General features: G+C 41.3%; 1 protein-coding gene across 2 annotated transcripts in view; it reads left to right on the top strand.

Moving 5' to 3' along the window:
* LOC133444449 (cytochrome P450 2F2-like) overlaps nucleotides 1-22,178 on the top strand; it is a 56,859-nt gene that overhangs the window by 17,003 nt on the left and 17,678 nt on the right. For both annotated transcript variants that reach the window (XM_061722245.1, XM_061722244.1), the window contains exons 3-6: nucleotides 339-491; nucleotides 1,768-1,928; nucleotides 16,444-16,512; nucleotides 18,996-19,100. In XM_061722245.1, the coding sequence (XP_061578229.1) occupies nucleotides 339-491; nucleotides 1,768-1,928; nucleotides 16,444-16,512; nucleotides 18,996-19,100 (488 nt within the window). The remainder of the gene's footprint in view (nucleotides 1-338; nucleotides 492-1,767; nucleotides 1,929-16,443; nucleotides 16,513-18,995; nucleotides 19,101-22,178) is intronic.

The raw sequence follows: 22,178 nt of genomic DNA, 5'->3' as shown, positions 1-22,178 counted from the left end.
GACTGCTTTACAATGGTACCTGCCTGTGTAAGAATCTTGCTCTAAGGTGTTTCATACAAAGTTTGGACAGAAAAACATCCTTTTTCAGAAGATCAGTCAAATGGGACTTAGATATGCCACAGAGGGATATGTACAAAATCGTAAAGTAGATGCAGCTGGTAATAAGGGTAAATTGGAGGCAAGACTACAAATAACAGCACAAAAGTAAAATATGTAAATATAGAGGTAACATTTGCACGTACTGTAAAGCTCTTATTCAAGCACATTACAATCGAAGAAAAACAAAACAATAATGGTTTTAAGAGCTAGTTGCTGTTTTGGGTGCTGTGTTTTTGTAGGATTGATCTTCGTAGATTATGGTTTGAGATGGATGGAAAATCGTCGCTTTGCTCTGATGACCTTGAGGAACTTCGGTCTTGGGAAAACATCAATGGAGGCAAGAATTTATGACGAGCTTCAATACACAATTGAAATACTGGAAAAGAGCATTGGTACGCCATCTTTGGGTCTACTCTCACAAGAATTCAAAAGTTGTGCTGTGGTCTCCCTTTTTTACAGTTTTTCACAATTGTTTAAACACATTTCCTGATAGACTACCTCACTTTCTCAAAATTCTAAACACAAATTACAAAACTCACAGAATGCAGTAGTGCAGTGTTGTAGGGGCCAAGGGTGGCATGGTGATGGAGGGCGCCGTGGTGATTGAGTCCAGTTTGCCAGTTTGAGCAACATTTATTTATTTTTCTATTATTTATTTATTTATTTATTTTCTTTCTTTCTTTCTCTCATATATATAATCTCATATATATATAATATATATGTATATGTATATGTATATATATATATATATATATATATATATATATATATATATATATATATATATATATATATATATATATATATATATATATATATATATATATATACACATACATACATGCATGCATGCATGCATGCATGCATGCATGCATGCATACATACATACATATATAACAACAGGCGCACAATACCATCGTGCCGCTGCCGGTGTATCCGAAGCCAAAAACAGTTTTCTGAAATGACCTAATAAACTGAATCTGAATATATATATATATATATATATATATATATATATATATATATATATATATATATATTTTTTTTTTTTTTTTTTTTTTTTTTCTTCTCGTTATTTTGTTTAGTTTTTTTCAAACCTTGCACTATAGTGGTTACATTGTGTTACGGTAGACAAAATAAGCTTTGGCTTCAGTCTACACATTTTGGTCCTTGTTTGATAAACATGCAAAAAATGTGATGGCACGCTGGCCCATGATATTCCTCCATCGGCGCCTTCTTTTTACAAGGTTGAACCCCGCTTCATCAATGAATATGAATTCAATGGCAAATTGCTGGTTGCATATTGCACAGCCTTTGGAGTTTAGAAATGTGATTGACTGTGTGTTCTGTGTGAACAGCAAGAGAGGGAATCCAGGAAGAGTGTGCAGGTATTGGGAATTGTGTGTAGTGTTGTGAGAAATGTGTGGTATGGAATGGGAATTTGAGTCTAGAGCAGTAAATGTGCTTGGAGTTCAGCAGGATTGGTTTAGCCACCTGAAACATGAGTTTCAGGTTGTGCACATTGTGTCTGATGTTCCAATAAATGTGTTTAAACAATTGTGAAAAACTGTAATATTATTCTGGATTTGTGTACAGTTTTGTTACATATGATTTTAAATATTGACAATTCTTTAAAATCTTTTTTGTTTTAAATATTTTCCTTCCCAGGTAAAACCATGAGTCCTCAGGTTTTGTTTCATAATACGGCCTCTAACATCATCTGCCAGGTTCTGTTTGGTACACGCTATGAGCATGAAGACGAGACAATCAAAGTGATTGTTCGATGCTTCGCAGAAATTGCTAAAATATCCAGTGGACCGTGGGCTATGGTGAGTATATGTATGTTTCTAAGGTAATGAACATGTCTTCATAAGAAATATTTGCGCATTTTTAATGTCTTAAAAAAAGTGTCTTACAGTTTTTTCTGAATGCTTACAGTTTTTCACAATTGCTAACACACGTTTTTCACAACCTAACGGCATTCTCAAAACTGCACACACAAAACTGAAAACATCACACACAAAATGCTAAACCCTGTCACTTCTTCTCCAGGAAGACTCTTTTCCATCAAATCTCTTAACTGTTCCCAAAATGGAGCTCATGTTTTCATTTGGTACACACAGCCATATTTTCAAATGATACACACATACCATTCATTTGGTACACACAACTAAGCATTTACTGCACACACACCAAGCATTCACAGCACAATGAAGTGCAAAACTGAAAACACAATCATAGAAATGGAACACACATGGATGTCAATGACTATTGAGAATAATCAATTTATCTTTTTGGAAGATTACTGTGTAGGCCTACTTTTGTCATAGTCAAACATAAAACAGCACAAACATATGCAGCCAAAAAATGTTTTATTTATTTTTCTTTTATACATTTTTGGACGTAAATGTACTGTGAACTGGCCTGCTCAAACCCCCCCTCCATCATGCCTCTGGTTTCTATCTGGCCAGAGGGCCTCATCCACATCCACAGCAATGTCCTCCCTGTCCAGGCAGCGTTGGAAAAAACGCCTTGAGTGGCGCATAACAGGACTGACAGGACTCAGGACTTACATCGGCACAAGCCTCCTCCATGGCCTGGAGCAGTGTGACCCTGGTCTGTGTGTTCCGTTCGTATACCTGAGATGATGAGATGATGAGATATACTTTTATTGTCCCACGAGGGGAAAATTGTCTTGGGCAAAAGTGCACAAGTGCACACACACACAGAAAATACATAGAATAAACACACAACAATACACATTAGAAGCACGATGAACAGTACACAGTAGCAGCGTTGCACAAGGTAGGGAGAAAAACTGGATAAAAGTAAGGTAAAAAAAAATTAAAAAAAATAAAATACCTTCCACCTCCAAGCTGAAAAGAACTCCTCGATGGGGTTCAGGAAAGGAGAATAAGGTGGAAGGTATAGAACGGAAACATTTTGGTGGTCCTGGAACCATTCCTGCACTCGAGCAGCCCGGTGGAAGCTTACATTGTCCCAGATGACGACAAAATGTACCCTCTGTTGGTCATATACATGGTCAGGTGGTACCAGAAGGTTGTGCAGGCCATCCAGGAAGGCAAGGAGGAGGTCAGTGTTATAGGCCCCTAGGTGGGCGTGGCGGTGTACGATGCCATGGTGGTTCATGGCTGCACACATTGTGATGTTCCCACCACGCTGGCCGGGGACCTCAACAATGGCCCGCTGGCCAATGATATTTCGGGCCCTGCGCCTCCTCTTCACTAGGTTGAAGCCAGCCTCGTCCATGTAAATGTACTCATATATTTCATTGGCTGTATTACAGTTTTTCTTGATTGCCTAAGCATGATTTTCAAAACAGGGCCCGTGGTTTCAAAACACTACACACAATTAGCACAACAACACACCAAATTAGCAAAACACTACAGATCCTTTGCAAAATTAAACACACTTGTAAAAACTATACACTTCTTTTTAAAAACCACACTTTGTTACCATATGAAACAAACACGTTTCACATTACTATACTCTGTTTGCACGAGTTACACTCTGCTGTGATAAACCTAAAACACTTTTAGCACTTCTACGTCCCTATGATTAGAGTAGGCTACTATCAACAAAGTACAAATATACAGTTTTTCTTGATCGTTTTGGCCCATTTTTCCATTCACAGTTTACTTTTTCAAAACAGCTCACACAAAGCCCTTAACAGAAGCTGAAATAACCAAAACACTTTATGATGTTTGCAGAATGACACCACTTTCTCAAAACTTCTCACACATCCATCAAAACCAAACTTTTCCATCAAAACCTAGAATTTTTTCTCAATTGAACATGTGTGTTTTCTCTTATTTATTTACTAACGATGGATAACAAAATTGAAACCACAGCTATCAATATCAACTTTTGTTCAACACCCTCATAGTATTGACTATTTTACAACTGACAACATACTACAATTTGGGTTTTGTATTGAGCACTCTAACTTAGTTATATAACTTAGAAATATACTGTCACAGAGTATTTACAGTAAAATCAGAAAATGTGTATACAGTAAAATATTGTAGATCTGTTTTTGTATTGCTGAAGTTCCTGTCAACACCATTGATTTACATTTGTTCTACTGTGTACAAAATGTCAAGATTCTGACAGAAAAATATTTATTGCAGTACTTGTCATATGCACATACTGTAAGCAATCAAAATGACAGGGTTCAATACGCAGTACAACAAAGGTCTATTCTCAAAGAAAGTACTGTAAATGAAACACAATCAAATGAAACCCTGTAAATATGAAAAAAATTAAAATACAGGAAAATTACGCATTGTCGACACGGGCCTGACGATCAGGCCACATGTCCTCGTCCACGTCCTCCTCCATCCATGCTTGGTGTCAACTTCAAGCTATTGACCTCTTTCATAGGTTGAGGACTACTGGCTTTGTTTTGCAAAGAGAGTTCACACAGGTGCTGATAATTTTTAGAATTGAGAGAGCAGTTCCAATTGGCTGCTACAAAGTGTCTGCAATGTGTTGCCATGGTAAATCAGTTATGTTTTGTGTCTCTTTGTGAGAAGTGTGTTAACTGTTTTGAAAAGTTTATTACAGTAAAAGTCAAAGAAAATTGTGTGAAAGCAATGAGAAATAGTTAACCGATTCGCCAGAGAGGACTCTTGCTGTGCAAAGAAGGTGTGAGCATTAGATAAAGTTGACCCATGATGTGCAAAATGTGTCAAAGCAATCGAGAAAAACTGTAGTCTTTCTCTGACTCTTGTGCTTGGAGACCAATGAGCTCACCTGCTGCTTTCTATAGTGTAGATACACCTGATTGGTGTGTCTACATTTAAGCAAACAAGTGTTTGCACACCTGATGACTGTGTTGAACCAACTGGTTGGACGGTGTGCTAATTTGACAGTCAGTGCTTTGGTATTGCAAAGAAGTGACTTTATGATAGATTTTTGTGTCTAATGTACGTTTAGTGTGTTTAGTGTTTTGAAAATCACTGTGTGTAGAGTTTTGCAACAAGTGTGAGGTTGACAATGTGCTTATAGTTGTGCAAATATGGGCTGATGTTTTGCTTCTTGAGTGTAAGGTTTTGCTAATAGTGTACTACTTTTAATTTTAGTGTGTAAGCAATCGAAAAAAACTGTAAGCTCTTGGATCCTCTGAAACAGACATGAGAATGCAAGTTACAGTATGGACACAGAGAGGTCAACACAGTGGGCTACAGTGAGACACTGTTGAAAAGGAAAATATTAGATTACAGGTACAATACATGCATGCATCAGTGCTGAATGTATGGGACTTACCAGTACAAACTGTCGTCGCAACTCCTTTGTGCGGTCTGTGTTCCGCTCAAATGGGACCCTGTAAGCCTGTTTCATGCTGATTGCATTTCTCTGTAGAACCCGGTCTATTGTGGAGAGGCTGACGGTGTTGATATTTCTGAATGTGCCGTGGTCAGCCAGGATCCGGGTCTTTATTTGTTGGAGTGTGATAGTATTGTTCTCACGAACAATGTTAACTATTGCAATCTCCTGTTCGGGAGTGAACATTTGTCTTCTGCCCCCACGGTGTGGTTCCCTTTCAGTCCTGCAAAAAAATCACATTTGTGAAGTGAGCTATGCTCTTATCATCATACATCACATTTATAGCTAATCAAATCATCTCTATGAGGTGACAAGTCAATCACAAGCCAGTTTGTGTTCACAGAGATCAACAAAGCTGGGCATAGGAGGAGCTAGCGCCCCTCAAAATTACTGTGAGCACACTGTATTCTATTGAATGTAGTATTACAGTATATAGTACACAAGATATAGATAAATAGATTTTGTACCTGTTCTCCAGCCTGAATGTTCTTATTATGCCAGCAACTGTGAAGCGGCTGAGATTGGGCTGGACCCTCTGGCCAGCCTCGCTCATGGTCAACCCATGATTCAGAACATGGTCAACTACCGTTGCACGGATCTCATCAGATATTACTGTTCTTCTTCTTCTTTCTCCTCTTCCTCTCCCTCCTCTTCCTCTCCCTCCTCCTCCTCTTCCTCTCCCTCCCCCTCCTCCTCCCCCTCCTCCTCCTCCTCCTCCTCCTCCTCCTCCTCCTCCTCCTCCTCCTCCTCCACCTCCTCCTCCACCTTGTTCTTCTCCTCTTCCTCTTCCTCTCCCTCCTCCTCCTCCTGCTCCTCCTCCTCCACCTTGTTCTTCTCCTTGTCCTCCTCCACCTTGTCCTCCTCTTCCTCTCCCTCCTCCTCCACCTTGTTCTTCTCCACCATGTCCTCCTCTTCCTCTCCCTCCTCCTCCACCTTGATCTTCTCCTTGTCCTCCGCCTCCTTCTCTCTGTCTACCTACTCCTCTATGTCGTCCTCCTCTCACTCTCAACCCTCTTCTTCTCTGGTTCTCCATTGTTCACCAAACCAAACATTGCTCTCAAGGCCCTTTGATAGTACAGTCCTGATTGCAAATGGCCCACCAGACGTGGATGTTTTGAGATTTGACTATGTGTGTGTTGTAGATTGATGCTTTGTGATTTTATGTGAGAAGTGTGTGCAACGACTGAACACTGAGTGTAGTGTTTTGACAACAAGGTGTGTTGTAGGTTGATGCTTTGAGATTTGATGTGATAAGTGTGTCCAACAACTAAACACTGTGTGTAGTGTTTTGACAACAAGGTTGTGTGAAATTGACAACAGAGTGTAAAGAAGGAAAGTCAGAGTCTAATGCAGATAAGGGAGTGTGATGTAGTGTAAATTGTGTTGATTGATTAAAGTGATGGTTGTGCAAATTGTGCCAAGTTTTCGTTTTTTGTGTGTTAACAATTGTGAAAAACTGTAAGTACATTTTTTGTAACATTGGCTATTTTTGCTAAACCCTACACACAAATGAGAACACCTTTCACCAAATTATCAAAACGTTATAGTTCTCTTGTAAAAGCAAACACAGTTTGATTAACTCTACACACCTTAGTAAAAATGGTGTTTTCATATCAGACAGTAAACACATGCCATCATTTACTAAGCGCATAATGTGCCAACTACACACTGATGGTATGAATACAAAACACATCTGGCTTTTTTCTTTTTCTGTGCACAAGGTAGGCTAGGTCAGTTTGAGGTCATACTTTTGTCATAGTTATGTAAACACACAGGGATCCAAACTTCAAGTATTGGTGTTTATTCACACTCGTCAAAACAAAGACACAGCACAGAACACAAAATAATAAATTCACAAAAAAAAGACAATCAGTTTACATCATGCCGTCTCTCTGGGTCCAGCCACAAAATCTCATCCACATGGCATGCGATGTCCTCCAGTCCAAGGCAACAGGGAAAATACCTCCTTGCATGCCGTATCCAGGCCTGACATGATGCCTGATGCCAATCGGATTTAAGAATGGAGAGTATGGGGGGAGGTTGAGTGCCATGAAGAGTGGGTGATCAGTAAACCAGTTGCGGACCAAAGCAGCCCTATGGAAACTAACATTGTCCCATATGATGACATATCAGGTCTGCTCTGGCCCTTCTTCTTCCCCCTCCTCGTCCTCCTCTTGCTCCTCCTTGTCCTCTTCCTCTAACTTCCTCTAAACCTCTCGCTTCTTCACCTCCACGTCGTCTCCCTTTTGCTTTTTCACCTCCACGTCCTCTTCCTCCAACTCCTTCACCTCCACGTCGTCTCCCTTTTGCTTTTTCACCTCCACGTCCTCTTCCTCCAACTCCTTCACCTACACGTCCTCTTCCTCGGCCTCCTCTGATTCTTACTCTTCTTGCTCCTTCCATTGTACTCCACACAGACAGTTTACCTGTGGCTTATTTATAGTGCTTAGGCTGATTGCAAAGTGAACTAATTCTCTAAAATTGTTTTCACGTGTGAAAGTGTGCCAGACAGTTGGCAAAATAGTGTAAATACAGTTTTTTTACGATTGAATAAACACAATTTTGATTGTTTTGTTTTGTTTAGCAAAACCCAACACACGAATAGCACAACCACATACCCAATTAGCAAAACACCTTAGCTCCTTTGCAAAATGAACCACTCTTGTAAAAACTATACACTAACTTATCAAAACCATATTTTTTTACCATATGAAACACACACGTTGCATATGACTTAACTCTGTTTGCACCAGTTACACTCTGCTGTTGAAAACCTTAAACACTTTTGGCTAATTCTGCTTCTAAGTGCATAGAGTAGTATGGGTGAAGCACACAGTGAATTTGCAAAACATCGCTCGGATTTGCACATCTGTAAACACAATGTCTGCTCACACTTTTTGCAAAACAATACACAGTGAACACTAAACACACTTGTATGCATTACTGTAGATACCACACAGGAGACAAGACTAATGCTGTTGACAATGTTATTTATTTTTTTCCATATACTCAAGCCAACATGGCGAAAAAAAAAAGCATTTCCCAGTTTTCATGAACATAACATTTTATCCTGTACAACCCCCCCCGCCCCCCCCAAAAAAAAAAAGAAAACACAGCACATAAATTGCTACTGTTGGTCTCTTCTCCTAGCTGGATCTGGCCAGAGAATTTCATCCACATCACAGGCAATATCCTCATTCGCAAGACAGCGGGGAAAGAATCGCCGTGCATGCCGTATCCACCCCTGTATGGCTGTGGCCTCAATCTGGTCACAGGCCTCCTCCATGGCCTGAATGAGGGCTACCCGAGCCAGGGGGTGCAGATCGTAAACCTTCCACCGCCATGCAGAGAAAAATTCTTCAATTGGGTTAAGAAATGGAGAATATGGCGGCAGGAAAAGGACTGTGTAATGTGGGTGCTGCGTAAACCAGTTCTGAACCAGTGCAGAGTGGTGGAATGAAACATTGTCCCAGGTGACAATGTATTGGATCTGCATGTTTATGATTGTGAGGTTGTATACTCTGTCCAAAAATGTAAGGATGTGAGGTGTTTTATACGGACCCATGTTGGCATGGCGGTGGAGGACCCCATTCTGGGTGATTGCCGCGCAAAAAAGTTGATGTTACCCCCACTTTGCCCCGGGACACTAATAATTGTCCTCTGGCCAATTACATTTCTTCCACATTTCTTAAAGTTGGACCTCTTCTCCTTTCAGCTTCACCTCTTCCTGCTTGAAGTCTTCCTCTTCCTCTTCCTCTTCCTTGGCCTCTACATCTGGCACGGCCTCTGCCTCCTTCTCCTCCTTCTCCGATTCCCCCTCTCATCCTCACTCTTCCTCTTCCTCTTCCTCTTCCTTCCATTTTGGTTAAGTTTGGTGAAATCACCTGCTGCATTTTTATAGTGCTTAAACCTGATTGGTGTGTCTACAATTACAGTTTTTTCTGAATCCTTAAGTACATTTTTTGTAACATTGGCTATTTTTGCTAAACTCTACACACAAATGAGAAAACCTTTCACCAAATTATCAAAACGTTATAGTTCTCTTGCAAAATCAAACACAGTTTGATTAACTCTACACACCTTAGTAAAAATGGTGTTTTCATATCAGACAGTAAACACATGCCATCATTTACTAAGCACATAATGTGCCAACTACACACTGATGGTATGAATACAAAACACATCTGGCTTTTTTCTTTTTCTGTGCACAAGTTAGGCTAGGTCAGTTTGAGGTCATACTTTTGTCATAGTTCTGTAAACACACAGGGATCCAAACTTTATTTATTGGTGTTTATTCACACTCGTCAAAACAAAGACACAGCACAGAACACAAAATAATACATTCACAAAAAACAGACAATCAGCCTACATCATGCCGTCTCTCTGGGTCCAGCCACAAAATCTCATCCACATCACATGCGATGTCCTCCAGTCCAAGGCACCGGGGAAAATACCTCCTTGCATGCCGTATCCAGGCCTGACATGATGCCTGATGCCAATCGGATTTACAGTAAGAATGGAGAGTATGGGGGGAGGTTGAGTGCCATGAAGAGTGGGTGATCAGTAAACCAGTTGTGGACCAAAGCAGCCCTATGGAAACTAACATTGTCCCATATGATGACATATCGAGTCTGCTCTGGCCCTTCTTCTTCCCCCTCCTCGTCCTCCTCTTGCTCCTCCTTGTCCTCTTCCTCTAACTTCCTCTAAACCTCTCGCTTCTTCACCTCCACGTCCTCTTCCTCGGCCTCCTCTGATTCTTACTCTTCTTGCTCCTTCCATTGTACTCCACACAGACAGCTTACCTGTGGCTTATTTATAGTGCTTAGGCTGATTGCAAAGTGAACTAATTCTCTAAAATTGTTTTCACATGTGAAAGTGTGCCAGACAGTTGGCAAAATAGTGTAAATAATAGCCATACATGTGTATAATTTTGCTAGGAGTGTTTTGGAAATTTGGCAATTGAGTGTAAGCAGCGAATTGTGCCTACAGTTTTGCAAAGTGTGTGTTACAAAATTACAAACTGAGTGCAAAGCAGTATTTGTGCTTTTAGTTTGGCTAACTCAGTGAGTGGTTTTGCTATGTGTGTTAATAGTTTTAGAAATTGTGCTACAAGAACATGATTAGCGCCTAAGCTTTCAGAAAAAACTGTAAGCAATCTTGTCTTTGCACACCAAATGGCAGTGTTCAATCAACTGGCTCATAGGTGTGGTAATTTGACAGTCAGTGCTTTAGAAGTGCAAGGAAGTGACATCTTGATATAATTCTGTGTCTAATGCATAGACGTGTGTGTTAGTGTTTCAAATCACTGTGTGTATTGTTTTGCACAAAGTGTGAATGGACTCATTGTGCTTACAGTGGTGCAAATCTGGGGCCGAGTTTTGCTCCTTGAGTGCAAGGTTTTGATAATTGGGCAAAACTTTAGATTTTAGTGTTTATTCAATTGTAAAAAACTGTAATAGCCATACATGTGTATAATTTTGCTAGGAGTGTTTTGGAAATTTGGCAATTGAGTGTAAGCAGTGAATTGTGCCTACAGTTTTGAAAAGTGTGTGTTACAAAATTACAAACTGAGTGCAAAGCAGTATTTGTGCTTTTAGTTTGGCTAACTCAGTGAGTGGTTTTGCTATATGTATGAATAGTTTTAGAAATTGTGCTACAAGAACATGATTAGCGCCTAAGCTTTCAGAAAAAACTGTAAATATCTTTACAGTTTTTCTTGATTGCCTAAGCAGGATTTTCAAAACAGGGCCCGTGGTTTCAAAACACTACACACAATAAGCACAACAACACACCAAATTAGCAAAACACTACAGATCCTTTGCAAAATTAAACACACTTGTAAAAACTATACACTTCTTTTTAAAAACCACACTTTGTTACCATATGAAACAAACACGTTTCACATTACTATACTCTGTTTGCACGAGTTACACTCTGCTGTGATAAACCTAAAACACTTTTAGCACTTCTACGTCCCTATGATTAGAGTAGGCTACTATCAACAAAGTACAAATATACAGTTTTTCTTGATCGTTTTGGCCCATTTTCCATTCACAGTTTACTTTTTCAAAACAGCTCACACAAAGCCCTTACAGTTTTTCACAATTGTTTAAACACATTTCCTGATTGACTACCTCACTTTCTCAAAACTCTAAACAAAAATTGCAAAACTCACACACAAAATGCAAAATCCTACACTTCTCTTGCAAAAGCACACTCTACCTTCAAAACAGAGTTACAGTTTTTTCTGAATCCTTAAGCACATTTTTTGCAACATTGGCTATTTTTGCTAAACTCTACACACAAATGAGAAAACCTTTCACCAAATTATCAAAACTTTATAGTTCTCTTGCAAAAGCAAACACAGCTTGATTAACTCTTCACACCTTAGTAAAAATGGTGTTTTCATATCAGACAGTAAACACATGCCATCATTTACTAAGCACATAATGTGCCAACTACAACTTTTAATTTCGCTAACTCAGTGAGTGGTTTTGCTATGTGTGTTAATAGTTTTAGAAATTGTGCTACAAGAACATAATTAGCGCCTAAGCTTTCAGAAAAAACTGTAACTCTTCACTAAATGGTATTTCCTTCTCAAATGCCAAACACATACATCATTTGAGTAGACATTTCTAAGCACCCACTGAACACTGATGTGCAGAATGGAAGACACTACAGTATGAATGGAAAACACTATATGAATGCCTCAGTAGAATCATGCATTTGTATGTTCAGTGTTACACCTTCAGCTGTTGGATGGAATATATCACCATATAGTATTCTTATGTATAGGCTACTCAAATAGAAAACAACACACAATTCTTTACTGTAACAACAAATAATATTTTACAGTATTTGGACTCAAAATGTGCAGTCCACTGGACATCACAGCAAGTTGTGGATGAAAACTTGACAGAAAATAGAAACAGAACAAAAGTATTAGGCTGCATCCTGCCTTTCATCCCTGGCTGGCCACAGGACCTCATCCACGTCGCAGGTGATGTTTTCCCTGGCCAAGCAGCGGGGGAAGAATCTCCTACAATGCCGCATGAAGCCTTGACAGGCCTCAGCACTGACATCGCCACATGCGTCCTCCATGGCCTGCAGCAGTGGGAGCCGTGTCTGAGGATTTCTCTCGTATACCTTCCATCTCCAGGCAGAGAAAAACTCCTCAATTGGGTTGAGGAAGGGAGAGTATGGAGGGAGATATAGGACATCAACTTCTGGATGGACCCTGAACCAGTCATGGACCAGAGCAGCCCGGTGGAAACTGACATTGTCCCAGATAACAACAAACCTGACCAGCTCTGTGTCCTCCATCTGGTCTGGCTGGACAATGATATTGTAGAGCTTGTCCAGGAATGCTAGAAGAAGTGCAGTGTTGTAGGGGCCAAGGGTGGCATGGTGATGGAGGACGCCTTGGTGATTGATGGCAGCACACATTGTTATGTTCCCTCCATGTGGCCATGGACCTCTGTGATGGCACGCTGGCCGATAATATTCCTCCCTCAGCACCTTCTTTTTACAAGGTTGAACCCGCTTCATCAATGAATATGAATTCAATGGCAAATTGCTGATTGCATGTTGCACAACAGCCTTTGGAGTTTAGAAATGTGATTGACTGTGTGTTCTGTGTGAACAGCAAGAGAGGGAATTCAGGAAGAGTGTGCAGGATATTGGGAATTGTGTGTAGTGTTGTGAGAAATGTGTGGTATGGAATGGGAATTTGAGTCTAAAGCAGTAAATGTGCTTGGAGTTCAGCAGGATTGGTTCAGCCACCTGAAACATGAGTTTCAGGTTGTGCACATTGTGTCTGATGTTCCAATAAATGTGTTAAACAATTGTGAAAAACTGTAACAGAAGCTGAAATGACCAAAACACTTTATGATGTTTGCAGAATTACACCACTTTCTCAAAACTTGTCACACATCCATCAAAACCAAACTTTTCCATCAAAACCTAGAATTTTTCTCAATTGAACATGTGTGTTTTCTCATTTATTTACTGTAACGATGGATAACAAAATTGAAACCACAGCTATCAATATCAACTTTTGTTCAACACCCTCATAGTATTGACTATTTTACAACTGACAACATACTACAATTTGGGTTTTGTATTGAGCACTCTAACTTAGTTATATAACTTAGAAATATACTGTCACAGAGTATTTACAGTCAAATCAGAAAATGTGTATACAGTAAAATATTGTAGATCTGTTTTTGTATTGCTGAAGTTCCTGTCAATACCATTGATTTACATTTGTTCTACTGTGTACAAAATGTCAAGATTCTGACAGAAAAATATTTATTGCAGTACTTGTCATATGCACATACTGTAAGCAATCAAAATGACAGGGTTCAATATGCAGTACAACAAAGGTCAATTCTCAAAGAAAGTACTGTAAATGAAACACAATGAAATGAAACCCTGTAAATATGAAAAAAATAAAAATACAGGAAAATTACGCATTGTCGACACGGGCCTGACGATCAGGCCACATGTCCTCGTCCACGTCCTCCTCCATCCATGCTTGGTGTCAACTTCAAGCTATTGACCTCTTTGATAGGTTGAGGACTACTTGCTTTGTTTTGCAAAGAGAGTTCACACAGGTGCTGATATTTTTTTAGAATTGAGGGAGCAGTTCCAATTGGCTGCTACAAAGTGTCTGCAATGTGTTGCCATGGTAAATCAGTTATGTTTTGTGTCTCTTTGTGAGAAGTGTGTTAACTGTTTTGAAAAGTGTATTACAGTAAAAGTCAAAGAAAATTGTGTGAAAGCAATGAGAAATAGTTAACCGATTCGCCAGAGAGGACTCTTGCTGTGCAAAGAAGGTGTGAGCATTAGATAAAGTTGACCCATGATGTGCAAAATGTGTCAAAGCAATCGAGAAAAACTGTAGTCTTTCTCTGACTCTTGTGCTTGGAGACCAATGAGCTCACCTGCTGCTTTCTATAGTGTAGATACACCTGAATGGTGTGTCTACATTTAAGCAAACAAGTGTTTGCACACCTGATGACTGTGTTGAACCAACTGGTTGGACGGTGTGCTAATTTGACAGTCAGTGCTTTGGTATTGCAAAGAAGTGACTTTTTTTGATAGATTTTTGTGTCTAATGTACGTTTAGTGTGTTTAGTGTTTTGAAAATCACTGTGTGTAGAGTTTTGCAACAAGTGTGAGGTTGACAATGTGCTTATAGTTGTGCAAATATGGGCTGATGTTTTGCTTCTTGAGTGTAAGGTTTTGCTAATAGTGTACTACTTTTAATTTTAGTGTGTAAGCAATCGAAAAAAACTGTAAAAGGATATAGGCATGTTCTGGGTCTCTGGAAAGCGTCTGGAGACAACTTTTGTTGTATTAGACGCTATATAAATAAAATTGAATTGAAGAAAGTCTGGAAAATTGAGCAGTGCTAAAAAGAAACACTTCAAGGAACAGGTTGAAACATTGTTGTTTACTTAGCAGTTCAGTGACAATTCTATTCAATTTCCAGTTCAACTGTATTTATATAGCGTCAGATCACAACAAATGTTATCTCAAGGCACTTCAAAAATATAATTAAGCTCCTTCCAAATGATCCCAATAAATAAAAAGCCAATTAACCAATTATACATCCGAATTCTTCTTTTAGAAACTCTCAGAACCACTAGGAACACCTGCAGACTGAGATCAAAGTGCTTTGCTTGGAAAATATGGAACTATGACTTCTTTAAGAAATGATGGGGCTGGGTCATTAAGAGTGTTGTATGTGGGGAGAAATTCTATTCTGCATTTCACACGAAGCCAATGAAGAGAATCAGAAACTGGAGAAATATTACTGCTAGTTCTTGTCAGAACTCTGTCTGATCAATTTGGAAAAAGCTGAAGGTTTTTTGAATAACATTCTGAGACAGCTCAATAATAAAGAATTACAGTCGTCTAAACTTGAAGTAAGAAATCCATGGGTCCGTTTCTCTGAATCTGTGAGACATGATGCTCCTATATTTGATATATTATGAAGGTGATAGAAGGCAGTCATTGAAACATGTTGATAAGTGAATTGAAATACAGATTTTAGTAAAAAATAACTCCCAGTTTCTACACTGTGTTACTTGAAACCAAAGTGAAACCATCATGAGTTGCCAGACAATATATCCCTGAAGCCCCCAGGTCCAGATACAAAGACTTCAGTTCAATTTTACTTAAAGCAGCATAATGCAGTTCCTTTAAGCCCAGAAACATTATATGTAATATAATATTGTAATTGATTACAACAGATGCAGCACTGAGATCCAACAGGATACGAGTCCACCATCTTAGGTCAAGAACAGATCATTGGTGACTTTCAATGATACAGGTTCTGCACTTTTATGTACTCTGAACCTCATTCCAAAGTTGAAATGCAACAATTTTTCCAAGACTTATGGACATAAAAGAAGTTTAGATATATAATTTGCTAATTCTTTTTGTCAGACAAATGCATTAGGTTTTTTGAAATACCTGACATGTTTCGGCGATTCCTTTCACCTTCATCCGAGTCACAAGATGGTGTGTGTGTGACCCGCCATTTATCAGCTGATGTTAAAAGCAGGCGTGACTCACCTGTCAGATTTGACTGGGGAGTCACAGTTCTGTACACGACATTCAGTGTTTAATACTCCATCCGCACCAAAGACAACAAACACCAGTGCTCGATCATATGGTGATTTTTTTACTAGTACCTACTCAGCGCGACAGTATGACTGTCACACAATTTACAATGAGATATTGTAGATAATATGTATAGAATCTGGATGTATTTCACAAAAATCTGAAATTATACAAGATGAGCTCTTGGGGGTTTGCCTGAGAAAGACTTTCAATTCTTGTCTTTTAAGCACTTGTGAAACTGCCTACTAAGACAATATTTGGAGATAGGACAGGTTGTTCTCAATACTTTATCTCTAGAAGCGGAATTATTATTTTGGTTCAAATTTGTATGAACTAATGATGATTTTTTTCTGTTATTTTCAGCTGTACAACAGTGTTCCGATGGTGCGTTCCCTGCCACTGCCCTTCAGAAAGGCCTTTGAGAATGTTGAGGTAATGGTGGAAATCAATTTAAACAAACACAAAATCTATGAAAATCTGAGAAAAGGACAAACCTTTCACTAGAACCCTGAACCCAAAATAAACTGTAATTGTGTCTGATGTATGATTTTGACAGTAAGAAAAACTGTTTTAATCATGTTAAATCCTTCTAATTTATTGATGATACACAACTTTCCAAAAGTATATGAATAAGTAAGTAGTAAAAGGATTTTTGCTGTGCATCTATCCATTTTCTTCCACTTGTTTGAGGTTGGGTCGCGGGGCAGTAGCCTAAGCAGGGAAGCCCAGACTTCCCTCTCCACAGCCATTTCGTCCAGCCCATCAGGGGGGAGCCCAAGTTCAGCCAAGAAACATAAGGTGTTTTTATATTGGATCTCGCTAATATTGCTGGATGATGAAAGTGTGTTTAACGCTCGTTGGTAATATAAACGCAAGGTGTGTTATTTGTCGCATCGGGCCTGAAAGCAAGTTGAGGGGAGGGATGTGCTGCTTTCACATGTCCGTGTAGATGTCTGCCATATGATTGCTGACATCCTGGCCTGCCCCCCTTCTGACAACCTCAGTGTCTGCTGTCTACATCTGCTTGTATAGTCATCCATGTGTTGCACCAGTTAGCCATTGTGTCTCTCCTTTCTCTGTTATTCATTCTCTCTGTTTTACTTCTTGCAATCCCCCGGTTTGTCATTTCTTTATTTTATAAAAAAATTAATTAATTGAAAAAAACTTCCCTGGTGTGTTGTACTCAGGTTACATGATCTACAAACCAGATCGCATGACCTGGCAACAGGGGTGCCGCAGGGATCAGTGATTGGACCCATTCTCTTTTCAGTATACACAACTTCACTTCATCAGCTCTCATGGCTTCTCCTACCACTGCTATGCTGATGACACCCAGCTCTTCCTTTCCTTCCCACCTGGCAACACGGCCGTCTTGATGCGAATATCGGCCTGTCTTTCTGATATCTCTGCTTGGATAAGGGACATCACCTTCAACTAAATCTGTCCAAGACTGAGCTTATTATCAGTCCAGCCAGATAAGCGTGTGGATGGATTCCACCACACTGGTGCCCACATTTTCTGCTAAGAATCTTGATGTCATGTTAGACAACCAGCTGACCTTTAAGGAGCATGTTGCCTCGGTTTCCTGGTCTTGTCGTTTCGCTCGTTACAACATCAGGAAGATCAGACCCTACCTGACAGAACATACGACACAGCTTTTGGTTCAGGCTCATGTCAGGTATTGACTACTGTAATTCCTTGTTGTTCGGCCTTCCTGCGTGCTCAGTTAAACAAATATGTACAAATATATATAAATATTCAACCATGTGTATGTATGTATAGGTATGTGTGTGAGTATAATTACAGTATATAATAATAATAATAATTAAAGCTGCAAGCAGCGATGAACGGGCCCTCGCACCCTTGTGCACGTTCAGGCTGCAGTGGAAGCTTGTATTAATTGCATGTAGATTCTTCAGGCCTGGACATTTAGCGGATGACACCACCCATGACTCTTCATGTCAAACCATTCAAAAATGATGGCAGAAAATAGGAACTAACACATATCGACCAATCAGAAGAAGGGGCGTGGCTAATTTGCACCAATTAAGGTGAAGGAGTCAAAACTGAGTCCGATGTCACCACCCACAATAAGTTTACACTTCTTCCTACTCCTTTTTTGCACATGTAATTTAAGATATCAAGTGTTAAAGGATGAAATTCTTTGTTTCATTGTTTTGTTTTCTTAAACTTCTCTTGAAGTGTTGTTTTTACATGTACAAAAATAAAATAAATCAAATCAAACCTCTGCAAATGAGCCAGAATGCAGCAGCACGTCTGGTCTTCAACCAACCCAAGAGAGCTTATGTCACTGCGCTGCTAATCACCCTGAACTGGCTTCCAGTTGCAGCATCAAATTCAAAGCTGTGCTTCTGGCTACCAAACAATCACCCAAACGGCTCCTGCTTACCTTCACTCCTTCATCCACAGCTACACTCCCTCTACTTAACTGTACTTACTTACTTACTTAACTGTATCATATTCCTTAAAATTAATTTTTAAACTAGTAGTCCCTAGAAAAACTCTATACAGTACATCTTAGTAGGTGTATAAGGATAAATCAATGATATACTACTACTACTACTACTACTACTACTACTACTACTATTATTATTGTAATTTAGCAGCCGCTTTTATCAAAAGCGACTTACATTTGAGAGAACACAATCAAGAAATCACATAGGAAGGTACAGCATGGATAAGTGCTGATCAGACGGCTGTGGGTCCAGTTGGACACAGGTGCTGCCATGCCAGTGCTAGAATTTTTTTCTTTATATACTATATACTATTGAGATCATACACGCTTCTGCAAAGTTTGTAGGAAATGCAGCACTTTCACTAGACTTCACTAACCTTTTCAGTGCAGTTGAGATGTTGTTGTTGAGCATGTTTTCTTTTTTTTGTTTGTTTTTCAGACTTATTTAGGTATTGTTCACCATATTATGACTGAACACAAAAAGACCAGAGAACCGGGCGAGCCACGAGATTTTGTTGACTGCTATCTGGATGAACTGGATAAGGTGTGTAGCAAAATAAGTATTCACTTTTCACTGTTATTCTGCTCATAGATGAATGTTGAATGTACATACTTGGGGGGGAAAGTGGGACTAGTGGGTGTGCTCCAACTACAGAAGAATCACACTTTTCAGCCTCCCGGGTAAAGTCTTTTCAGGGGTAGTGGAGAGGAGGGTCCGTTGCCAAGTTGAACCTTGGATTCCAGCAGTGGTTTTCATCCTGTCCTTGGAAAAGTGAACTTGCGCTACACCCTCAGTAGGGTCCTGGAGGGAGCATAGAAGTTCCCAACAGTCTACATGTGCTTTGTGGACTTGGATAAGGCATCTGACAGTCTCCTTCAGAGACTCCTGTGGGGGTCATTCTGGGAGTACGGGTTACTGGAATCCCTTATACGGGATGTACAGTCCCTGTAAATCCAGTGTTAAAGCCTGGTCCACAGTACCAGTGGTCTGAGGAGTGGTCCTCAGATGAGAATCAAAAACTGAAATGGCACTTTTCCACTCGTACCTACTCAGCCCGACTCGACTTGCCACCCCTTGGTTTGGCGCTTCCCCACTAGGCGTCTAACGTGCCAAGTGGATACTTTTTCTGTATCTATTCTGCCGAGGTTCTAAGCATTTGAGTCGGGCTGTATCTGACGTCATCACACTACATGCCACCAATTGGTCAGGGGATTAGCCAATCAGACGTCTGAGTCAGGATGTGACATCAGCGAAAGAGCGTCTCTGACGGCGGCTTCCTGTTCATTTTATTCTACAAGCACTGGCAGCGCAAAAGTCTGTTTCGTGATCCAACTCTGAGGTGCAGATGTTCATAAACCTGGTGGCTGAGGAGAGAATTAAAAAGGGATCTAGACGGGGCGATAAGGAACGACCAGATCTACCAGGAGCTCTGTCACTTCATATCCCAGCACGATGCATCCAAGTGAGCGCCACGGCTTGGTGTCCCTCGAACCCAGAGACTGTGTTGGGGGGCTGATAAGAGGGGGGGCCGGGAAGGCGTTGAGAATGAGGGAGGTGTGGTTATCAGCAAGTGTGTGTGTGAGCGGTAAGTCTGTGAACTTTGCCCCAGAGCTACTCCTCAGCCATTGTCCTTGATGTTATCAGATGGCTCGGTACAGTTCTGATACAAGTCCACAGATGTCCTGGGAAGGGGAGGGCTAGTGGGGGCAGAGCACCTTGTTTTTCATTCCTCCAGGGAGATTGTGACTGGAGCTGCCTGCCAGGCTGCTCTGTCAAGGTCAGATTATAGAATCAACAATTGTATTGAAAAAACAGGCAGATTCCAGTAATTTTCCGTCTGCCTTAAGTCTCGGGTTCATCAATGGCGACTCCAAACAGACGACTTTGTGGTCAATTCCCGCCAAGTCGAGCTTCCAACTTCTCCAAGGTCTTTTCCATCTTGCCAATGAGTTCAAAAACCGCCGCTAGCCTGCGATTCTGCTCAAGAATCGCATCCAGCTTGCGATTTAGCTCTCCCAGCGTTAGAGTCTGAGTGTTGGTCGCAGAGCTTATCCCCTCAGCCACATCGGGCAGCTCTGAAAGGGCCATATACCAGGAATCCACCAGCTCCAAAAAGCAGAAATCCTGTTATCATTAATCCAATTATGAAGGCATCTTCAACGTCATCGACAGACAGAATCGACAGGCATATGATCCTCCAATGCTTCCAGGAATCCATCATGTATCCGGCAAAAAATGTCCAATCGGGGCAGGAGGGCTCCCTTGTCCCGATTTCTCGTCGCAAAAATTTGGTCAATTGTGCTGAGAGACCAATTCCATGATTGTAGAGAGTTTCGGAGGATGTGAAAAAGAGAGGCTCTGTGAGGAACCAGAGCGGCCTCCCCACGTACAAGGGGACAAGGCAAAACTGGACCTGGGTGATGAGGTGTAAAAACCTTGAACCTTGCGGAGCGTAGAATGCCAAAAAATAAGGCTTTTTATTTGTGTAAAAAACAGACATACAGGCGGAAGGCAAAATCTGTATTCTGGAAAAAGACACAATGGGGCATAGCCTCGCAACAAGCTTCCTCCATTCAGCAGCCCCTTTCTGGTATCCAGCCGCTGCTTTTAACCCCAGGCAGGGTGGAGATGTTGATTGGACACAGGTGGGCTCCAATTAGCAGAACCAGGCACACCTGTGTGCTGCTCCCCCGCAGACCACGCCCAATCCTCCACTCTGCCACACACATTAAAAAAATGTCTGGTGATGGTGAGAAGGGGAGGGGTTGCTCACTTTCTCACACTTCCCTCCCCCTCTGGAGTCTCGCCAACCCCGTTGCAAGACAGGAAAACGGCCATTTCCTCCGGTTGCCGGCCGCTTCCTCCCAGTTGCCGAGGACGCTTCCTCCCGGTATCCGAGGACGCTTCCTCCCGGTATCCGAGGACGCTTCCTCCCGGTATCCGAGGACGCTTCCTCCCGGTTTCCGGGGACGCTTCCTCCCGGTATCCGAGGACGCTCCCTCCCGGTATCCGAGGACGCTCCCTCCCGGTATCCGAGGACGCTCCCTCCCGGTATCCGAGGACGCTCCCTCCCGGTATCCGAGGACGCTCCCTCCCGGTATCCGAGGACGCATCCTGCCGGTTACAGACCTCCTGCTGGTCACCGGGTCTCCCAGACTCCTGCTGGTCACCGCGTCTCCCAGACTCCTGCTGGTCACTGGGTCTCCCAGACTCCTGCTGGTCACCGGGTCTCCCAGACTCCTGCTGGTCACCGGGTCTCCCAGACTCCTGCTGGTCACCGGGTCTCCCAGACTCCAGCTGGTCACCAGGTCTCCCAGACTCCTGCTGGTCACCGGGTCTCCCAGACTCCGCCAAACCCACGGCGTCGCTTCCCACCTCTTCTCTCCAGTTTTCAGGTGGCGCCAAAGATCCCACTCCTGACACCAAATGTGAGGAACCAGAGCGGCCTCCCCACGTACAAGGGGAAAAGGCAAAACTGGACCTGGGTGATGAGGTGTAAAAAGAACCTTGCAGAGCGTAGAATGCCAAAAAATAAGGCTTTTTATTTGTGTAAAAAACAGACATACAGGCGGAAGGCAAAATCTGTATTCTGGAAAAAGACACAATGGGGCATAGCCTCGC

The sequence above is a fragment of the Cololabis saira genome, chromosome 5 (genome assembly GCF_033807715.1).
Source record: "Cololabis saira isolate AMF1-May2022 chromosome 5, fColSai1.1, whole genome shotgun sequence".
Lineage (NCBI taxonomy): Eukaryota > Metazoa > Chordata > Actinopteri > Beloniformes > Belonidae > Cololabis > Cololabis saira.
This window is presented reverse-complemented; position numbering and strand designations above follow the sequence as displayed.